A 9,509-nucleotide genomic window follows, 5' to 3' on the forward strand; every position below is an offset into this window, starting at 1 on the left:
GGGCACTGCCTGAGGGCTTGGGGTCAGTAGGGGGCCCCATGAGATGCCCCTGGTACCTTTTTCATAGATTTTTTGAGTTTGGGCAAGGACACAGGGGCCCCATGATCCCTTATTGCCCGGGGGCCCCATGAGTTGTCAGTCCGCCCCTGCACCCAGCTGTGACAGCTTGCGGCTTCACAGCTGGGCGCCCACTGCGCATGCACGAGTAATGCTGAACTTTGTGAATGGCCCCGTAGTCTTCTGGGACGTGTCCCACAACACTACGGGGAGGGAGGGGAGGACAACTTCCGCTTTGATTGCCTTAGACGATCAAAGCAGAAGTGGGAGCGGTTACATGTCAAATGTGGGTACCCCCCACTCACCAAAGCTTCAAATTGTTAATGGAGAGCGGGGGGACAAAGGCTTAAAGTAGAACTTCCCCTTTTGGGTGGAGCTTTATCCTTCTACTCCTCCAAAGACTTTAATTGTATTGCTTGATCCCAATTGGGCCTCTACAGTCTCTGAGTCTTCTCTATTCATATCTGTTGCCTTAGAGCACTGGTTCTCAACCTGTGGGTCGCGACCCCTTTGGGGGTCAAATGACCCTTTCACGGGGGTTCCCCTAAGACCATCAGAAAACACATATTTCCGATGTGTAAAGAGCAGCTACTGTGTAGAAATCAGCTGCTGTGTTGAAAGCAGCTACTTTGTTAAAAGCAGCTACTGTGTTGAAAGCAGCAGTATTGGAGGTAAAACAACACTCATGAATTATAATTTCTGGGTAAAAAGTTTTATGGTTGGGGGTCACCACAACATGAGGAACTGTATTAAAGGGTCACGGCATTAAGAAGGTTGAGAACCACTGCCTTAGAGTCATCTGGCTCAATGTACAGAACTCAGGGCTCTTTGTATTTGGTACCATTGTTCTGGAAAATTCATGTCCAGAACACAATAACACTCCAATCTCTGAGTAAATTGTAATAAGATGTTTCTTTTGTATATACCATAATAAAAGAGGATGAAAAATAGATGTTTTTTTCCAGCATAAGTCTCTGTTCACACCATAAGCACTTGGCCAAAGTTCTGTAAGCTGCTGATAACAATTTCAATTTTTTGTGAATAGGTCTGTCTACGTGATTATCACTTTCACAGATAATATAAGTAATATTACATCCTTGAATTTGAAGTTTTTTTCATTGGGTTTTGAATGAAGTGCCTATTATGGATATCCTATGGTAAATTTCTCACCTTGTACCAAGACAAGCAGGATGCAGAGATTCTAAATAAAAGCCATCAGGTAATTGGTATTTCCAACATTGACGTGAAAGAGCCAGACTTGTGTTATTGTTAGTATAAGTATATTGAAGCAATAAACAGACGTCGTGTCTTCTCTGTCCATTGCCATCTCTTCAGTGCAGCCCTGAAACTTGTGAGAATAATTTGGTTATGAATGAAAATCAAACTTTTCATCCTGAATTTATTTTGCTTGGCCTGTCGGACCTCACAGGTTTTAGGATCCCGGTATCTCTGTTCTTCCTGCTGGTCTATGTGGCCACAGTGGCTGGGAACCTTCTTATAATTTTCTTGGTGAATTCCGACCTTCACCTGCAGACCCCCATGTACTTTTTCCTGGGAAACCTCTCCGTTTTAGACACACTTCTGCCTTCTTGTTCTGTATCTCATCTATCTTTGGGCAACTTTAGTGGAAACACACTAATTTCATATTCAACTTGTATAGCCCAGGTCTTCTTCTTCTCCTGGTTTGCCTACACTGAGTTCTTTCTTCTAGCCATTATGTCCTATGATCGATATGTTGCCGTCTGTCTTCCTCTGCATTACACAACCAAAATAAGTATCAAACTGTGTGCTCAGTTGGTGTCCAGCATATGGATTTTCAGCTATGCCTACTCCTTGATGCACACACTTAATACACTAAGATTGTCCTTCTCCAATTCCAATTCCATCCCGGGCTTGTTCTGTGAACTTTTTCAGTTGATTCAACTGTCGTGTTCAGACACTTACCTCAATTACTTACTCATTTTTCTTGTTGGAGTGCCATTTGCTCTTGTTGCCTTTTCTATCACTTTCCTTTCCTATGTCTACATTTTCAAAACCATCCTGAGAATAAAAATGAAGGACGGAAGACAGAAAGCCTTCTCCACCTGCAGTTCTCACCTCACGGTGGTCTTCATGTTTTATGTGACTACTTTCTTCAACTACATTCAACCCAAAACTGACAGTTTTCTGGTTGGCCGATTAGTGTCTATAATTTATACATTTTTCACCCCTTTGCTAAATCCTGTGATATACAGTCTACGAAACAGTGAACTCAAAGGTGCTGTCCGCAGAGCTCTGGTGAAAGTGCAACAATATTTCACATCTCTCAACTGGTAATATTTATTTATGTTTTTATTTTAGCTACCGTATATGAGACCTACAAATCCTAGAAAAACCTCATAACTGGGTTAAAAAATTCCACATGTGTTGTTCTTGCACTAACAGTTAAACTTTTAAAACAAGCCTTCAAGGTGTAACTTCATCTTGGTTCAAGCCATACTGGTACCCAAAGATTAAGCAAGTTGTAAAAGAAAATCTCTAAAGTAAAAAAAAAAGAAAGACAAGACAATTGAAGTGAGAAAGCTGGTTAGATAAAGTGAAGAGTTAGCTATGGGATGAAGGTAGGGTGAAGTACCGTTTTAAGAGTGAAAACATTTATGCCTGCCATTGAGTAATCTGGTAGTGAAAAATGATGTCCTACAGTTCTGCCATAGTCACCTTCTCCCATGTTCTCCTACAGTTCTGCCATAGTCACCTTCTCCCATGTTCTCCTACAGTTCTGCATTGTCATCTTCTCCCATATTCTCCTACAGTTCTGCCATAGTCACCTTCTCCCATGTTCTCCTACAGTTCTGCATTGTCATCTTCTCCCATATTCTCCTACAGTTCTGCCATAGTCACCTTCTCCCATGTTCTCCTACAGTTCTGCCATAGTCACCTTCTCCCATGTTCTCCTACAGTTCTGCCATAGTCACCATCTCACATGTTCTCCTACAGTTCTGCCATGGTCACCTTCTCCCATGTTATCCTACAGTTCTGCCATAGTCACCTTCTCCCATGTTCTCCTACAGTTCTGCATTGTCACCTTCTCCCATGTTCTCCTACAGTTCTGCATTGTCATCTTCTCCCATATTCTCCTACAATTCTGCCATAGTCACCTTCTCCCATGTTATCCTACAGTTCTGCCATAGTCACCTTCTCCCATGTTCTCCTACAGTTCCGCCATAGTCACCTTCTCCCATGTTCTCCTACAGTTCTGCATTGTCATCTTCTCCCATATTCTCCTACAGTTCTGCTATAGTCACCTTCTCCCATGTTCTCCTACAGTTCTGCCATAGTCACCTTCTCCCATGTTCTCCTACAGTTCTGCCATAGTCACCTTCTCCCATGTTCTCCTACAGTTCTGCCATAGTCACCTTCTCCCATGTTCTCCTACAGTTCTGCCATAGTCACCTTCTCACATGTTCTCCTACAGTTCTGTCATAGTCACCTTCTCACATGTTCTCCTACAGTTCTGCCATGGTCACCTGCTCACATGTTCTCCTACAGTTCTGCCATAGTCACCTTCTCCCATGTTTTCCTACAGTTCTGCCATAGTCACCTTCTCCCATGTTCTCCTACAGTTCTGCATTGTCACCTTCTCCCATGTTCTCCTACAGTTCTGCCATGGTCACCTGCATGTTCTCCTACAGTTCTGCCATGGTCACCTGCTCACATGTTCTCCTACAGTTCTGCCATAGTCACCTTCTCACATGTTCTCCTACAGTTCTGCCATAGTCACCTTCTCCCATGTTCTCCTACAGTTCCGCCATAGTCACCTTCTCCCATGTTCTCCTACAGTTCTTCCATAGTCACCTGCTCACATGTTCTCCTACAGTTCTGCCATAGTCACCTTCTCACATGTTCTCCTACAGTTCTGCCATAGTCACCTGCTCACATGTTCTCCTACAGTTCTGCCATAGTCACCTTCTCACATGTTCTCCTACAGTTCTGCCATAGTCACCTTCTCACATGTTCTCCTACAGTTCTGCCATAGTCACCTTCTCACATGTTCTTTAACCACTTCCTGTCTACCATCCTGCATTGTACTGTGGATGGGCAGCAGCTACAGGTACAGCGATGTACTGGTACACTGCTGTGGCTCTACCAACACAGGGGGGAGCTGCAAGGCACCCCCCCAGTGACCGCTGTGTCTAAGGGACCCAGCGGAATGCTGGAACCGAAAACAATGTCATGTGCATGTCATGTTTTGTATCTATTTACTCAGTGTAACATCAACTTTCATATTCTATCAAACAATCAAATAACTGGGCTATATATTGCATTTTTGTGCATTAACCAGTTCCCGTTCAGTCAATTGCAAAATGATGGCCGAGCGGAGCTTTTATCAATCTGGGTGGGCATCATGTGACACTGTGGTGAGATCCGACAGAGATTTGACCACTTTGACCAATCATAGCACGTCACATGACAATTGTAAACATTGGATGGCTTCATATAACACCCTCCCAGAACGCGCGCCCCCAGCGGTGTGCACTTGGCAATCTTCATGAGTCCTACAAACACAGTTGATCATGTGATGTGGTAAAAGGCCAATCACAGTGGCTTTTTACCACATGATCAGCCATGTCCAATGACACACCAGATCACCAGGTAAATGCAGTTGCTGGTTGTCGGCTGTCACAGTGTGAGGAGAGTACTGCTGATAATTGGCAATTGTCAGAGAACAGATCAGCACTGATCATCAGTGCCCTGATGATCAGTGCCCAGCAGTGCCACCCACCCGTGCCCAGCATTGCCACCCGCAAGTGCCAAGCAGTGCCACCCACCTGTGCCCATCAGTACCACCCATCAGTGATGCCCAGCAAATCCACCCATCAGTGCCGTCAGTTAGTGCCACTCATCAGTGCCCATTAGTGCTGCCCATCAATGCCACCTATCAGTGCCCATCATTGCTGTATATCAGTGCAGCATCATCAGTGCCAGCTTATCAGTTCCACCTATCAGTGCTTCCTATCAGTGCCCATCAGTGGTGCCTATCCATGCCACCTCATCAGTGCTGCCTATCAGTGCCCATCAGCACCACCTATCAGTGCCCATCAGTGCTCGCTATCAGAACCCATCAGTGATGCCTCATCAATGCACATCAGTGAAGGAGAAAAATTACAAAATTTTATAATAGAAACAAAGAAAAACTTTTTTTTTTCAAATTGTTTGCTCTTTTTTTTTTTATAGCGCAAAAAATAAAACACACAGTGCCAATTAAATACCACCAAAAGAAAGCTCTATTTGTGTGAAAAAAAATTATAAAAGTTTCATATGAGTACAATGTTGCATGACCGCGCAATTGTCATTCAAAGTGCGACAGAGCTGAAAATTGGCCTGGACAGGAAGGAGGTATAAGTGCCCGGTAGGCGAGGGGTTAATATGATCCAGATCTGCATCCATGTGGACGGGGCTTGTCCTAGCAGGTCACATGACAATGTCCTGTGTTGCTTGTCCTAGGGATATATATAGCTTATTGGAACTTCTGATTGATTCAGCTCTGAGGAAGGGAGTGTGGCTCCCAAAACACATGAGCATCTATAGTAGAAGGTTCCATGATGGGACCCCACAATCCTATACTGACGTTTTATTGATACATGCCTGATTGCACATGTGGTTTGTAAGTACCCTTTTGTCTTTTCCATAATAAAACTCATATATCATGGTAATGCAAGAGTAGTGTTCGCCCTCTTGTGTGTTTTTTTTTTATATATCAGACCTATGTAAATGTTTAATAATAATAGTGTGTGATTGTTGGGGGACTTTAGAGTGTAAGCTCCTCTGGTGCAGAGAAACAATTGAACAAGAACACTGCATGTGCGTAGCACACCCAAAAACTTCTTTAACCCTTTCCTGATTGAAGGTAAAAAAAAGCCCAATGCCTGAACCCAGTTTTACTACAACAAGTTTCTTCTAGCAGGCTGTCACTCTGGTAGGGATGCACCTTTGATAACGTGCTCGTCCGCACGAAACGCGCCAGGGCGGAGCCTAGCCGGTGACTTCACGCGGCCCCACACCTCGTGGAGGCCGGAGGCCATCTTTGTTTCTGGGATACCCTATGTGAGTTGTTTTCACTATGCTACAATAAAAATTTATGAACCTACTACACTATCAGTGCTTTTTTGGGGTGGGCTGTTTGGTCGAGCCCCCCCCCCCCCTTTTTCAAGGTGGATATCTTGTTTGAGTGTCCTGGTCTGAGGAGCCTGGATTAGCTTTATGCCAAGTATTGCTGGATGTCTGGTGCCCCCTGCTGGTTAGAGGAAGGTGCATCCCTACCAGAGTGACAGCCTGCTAGATGACCCACATTGCTTCAGCCTTCTAGTACCAGGAGTGGTCTGACAACTCAAATGCGCATATTATGCGCTTTCTGGTGAGTGTATAATATTTACCCACCTTTGAGCACGGAGTAGACAATTTTTGCACCTTTTTGCTGGGACAATTGAACCATTATCTGAGGACATTGGTTTCATTTTAATCACTTTAAGCACTTTAGCCACCACCCATCCTATTTGATTTTATTTATATTTATATTTTATCAGATTTATGATTCATGATTCATTTCTTTTTAGCGCTGCATATGTTATTATTATTTATAGTGTGAAGGTTTGGGGTTTGTACCTTTTATGCCAGCTGCTTACCATTTATCTCCAAGCGCTCGTTAATTATTTTACTGTTCTGACTACAACAAGTTTGTCCAGGAAAATCATTTTCAGGACACATTGGCCTTCCATTTGGTGGTAAATGGTCATGGAAATCTTCAGATTTTTCATTTGTTTTTGAACCCATAGTAGGGCCCAAAAACAAAAGTGTGCATTTTATTTTATTTTTTTTTATTCTACATAAAAAGCACTGACACTAGCTATTTTTTCTACATTTTATTATTTTTCATGTTACACACTCTTCTTTACATTTTTCTGCTTTAGCAATTCATCTTCAGAGGAGAGGACAGGAAAAATAAAAACAACACAGGGGCAGGCTATACACTAGTGCATGCAAAGTGAGCAACATCACATAGTCTTTTGTACTCAAAAGTAACTCCCACCGCTCCCAGTAGGCTGGATGTTAGTCTTGTATCTGAAGGAAATGCCTCGCCTTGCTGCCTTCTCAAGACTGGGGACGTCTGTACATAATGGACAAAAGTAGAAGAGAAACAGAGGGATCACCAGCCTAGTGCATTATCCTCAAAGATTTCCTTTATTATTAAAAAACATGGTGGGTATGAAACTCACAAACCAACAAATGTGTCTCAGCTTATCACATATACTAAATTCCAGCTCCCGGGACATGACAACTGGTGGTACAGATGCAAAGAACCAACTTGCCGACACGTTTTGAGGCCTAGCCTCTTCCTCAGAGCCATCTACTGTATACAGTGGCTGATTACTGTGAAAGCCAATCAGAGGCTATCACACCGATCAGGTGATTGGGCACTAGGTCTTCCAGGAACCGGGGGGCTCAGCACCGTGCTCACAGCACAGACACAGTTTGTTACTTTATTAAAAATAAAACCAAGTGCTCTGTGAATGCTGTTTTATGGATGTCCCCTCACCCAAAACACGATTGCTGCTCTTTAGATATTGTTTTCAGGTGTTCTTTTTCAAATTTATTTTTTTTTTACTTGTGTTTAATAAGGAGAATGAATGTATTTAAAAAGTGTTTAAGAAATAAAAATCAAGGAAAGAAACAGAAAGATATTTTTGTATCATCTTGTGTCAGGAGGTCTCAGTGAGATCCCGGCAGTATAATGAGACACAGGAGGGATATGGATGGAGATCTCAGGAGGCTTCTAAATGCTTTTATCCATGGGGAGATGGTGCAGGGAGAGGGGGGAACCTGTGTGTCCTCCGTACCTGACACTCCTCACTGTACATGGGGAGATGGTGCAGGGAGAGGGGGGAACCTGTGTGTCCTCCGTACCCGACACTCCACACTGTACATGGGGAGAGGGTGCAGGGAGAGGGGGGAACCTGTGTGTCCTCCGTACCCGACACTCCTAACTGTACATGGGGAGAGGGTGCAGGGAGAGGGGGGAACCTGTGTGTCCTCCGTACCTGTACATGGGGAGATGGTGCAGGGAGAGGGGGGAACCTGTGTGTCCTCCGTACCCGACACTCCTCACTGTACATGGGGAGAGGGTGCAGGGAGAGGGGGGAACCTGTGTGTCCTCCGTACCTGACACTCCTAACTGTACATGGGGAGAGGGTGCAGGGAGAGGGGGGAACCTGTGTGTCCTCCGTACCTGACACTCCTCACTGTACATGGGGAGAGGGTGCGGGGAGAGGGGGGAACCTGTGTGTCCTCCGTACCTGACACTCCTCACTGTACATGGGGAGATGGTGCGGGGAGAGGGGGGAACCTGTGTGTCCTCCGTACCTGACACTCCTAACTGTACATGGGGAGAGGGTGCGGGGAGAGGGGGGAACCTGTGTGTCCTCCGTACCTGACACTCCTCACTGTACATGGGGAGAGGGTGCAGGGAGAGGGTAGAACCTGTGTGTCCTCCGTACCCGACACTCCACACTGTACATGGGGAGATGGTGCAGGGAGAGGGGGGAACCTGTGTGTCCTCCATACCCGACACTCCACACTGTACATGGGGAGAGGGTGCAGGGAGAGGGGGGAACCTGTGTGTCCTCCGTACCTGACACTCCTAACTGTACATGGGGAGAGGGTGCAGGGAGAGGGGGGAACCTGTGTGTCCTCCGTACCTGACACTCCTAACTGTACATGGGGAGAGGGTGCAGGGAGAGGGGGGAACCTGTGTGTCCTCCGTACCCGACACTCCAGACTGTACATGGGGAGAGGGTGCAGGGAGAGGGGGGAACCTGTGTGTCCTCCATACCCGACACTCCACACTGTACATGGGGAGGTGGTGCAGGGAGAGGGGGGAACCTGCGTGTCCTCCGTACCTGACACTCCACACTGTACATGGGGAGATGGTGCAGGGAGAGGGGGGAACCTGCGCGTCCTCCGCACCTGACACTCCTAACTGTACATGGGGAGATGGTGCAGGGACAGGGGGGAACCTGCGCGTGCTCCGCACCTGACACTCCTAACTGTACATGGGGAGATGGTGCAGGGAGAGGGGAGAACCTGCGTGTCCTCCGTACCTGACACTCCTCACTGTACATGGGGAGATGGTGCAGGGAGAGGGGGGAACCTGCGTGTCCTCCGCACCTGACACTCCTAACTGTACATGGGGAGATGGTGCAGGGACAGGAGGGAACCTGCGCGTGCTCCGCACCTGACACTCCACACTGTACATGGGGAGAGGGTGCAGGGAGAGGGGGGAACCTGCGCGTCCTCCGCACCTGACACTCCACACTGTACATGGGGAGAGGGTGCAGGGAGAGGGGGGAACCTGCGCGTCCTCCGCACCTGACACTCCACACTGTACATGGGGAGAGGGTGCAGGGAGAGGGGGGAAC

At 46.4% G+C, this 9,509-nt stretch overlaps 1 protein-coding gene across 1 annotated transcript; it reads left to right on the forward strand.

Moving 5' to 3' along the window:
- The first annotated feature begins 1,425 nt into the window (after positions 1-1,425).
- LOC149470692 (olfactory receptor 5B12-like) lies at positions 1,426-2,373 on the forward strand. Its single transcript, XM_089661515.1, has one exon. It carries the CDS (start codon positions 1,426-1,428, stop codon positions 2,371-2,373), a length of 948 nt encoding a protein of 315 aa, XP_089517641.1.
- The last annotated feature ends 7,136 nt before the right edge of the window (positions 2,374-9,509 follow it).

Source organism: Staurois parvus, unplaced genomic scaffold (assembly GCF_062004578.1).
Source record: "Staurois parvus isolate SC_StPar_1 unplaced genomic scaffold, SC_StPar_1.0 ptg000034l, whole genome shotgun sequence".
In the NCBI taxonomy this organism is placed as follows: Eukaryota; Metazoa; Chordata; class Amphibia; order Anura; family Ranidae; genus Staurois; species Staurois parvus.

Excerpts from the sequence above, each read along its gene's own strand:
- LOC149470692 (XM_089661515.1), top strand. The coding sequence starts at position 1,426 with ATGAATGAAAATCAAACTTTTCATCCTGAATTTATTTTGCTTGGCCTG.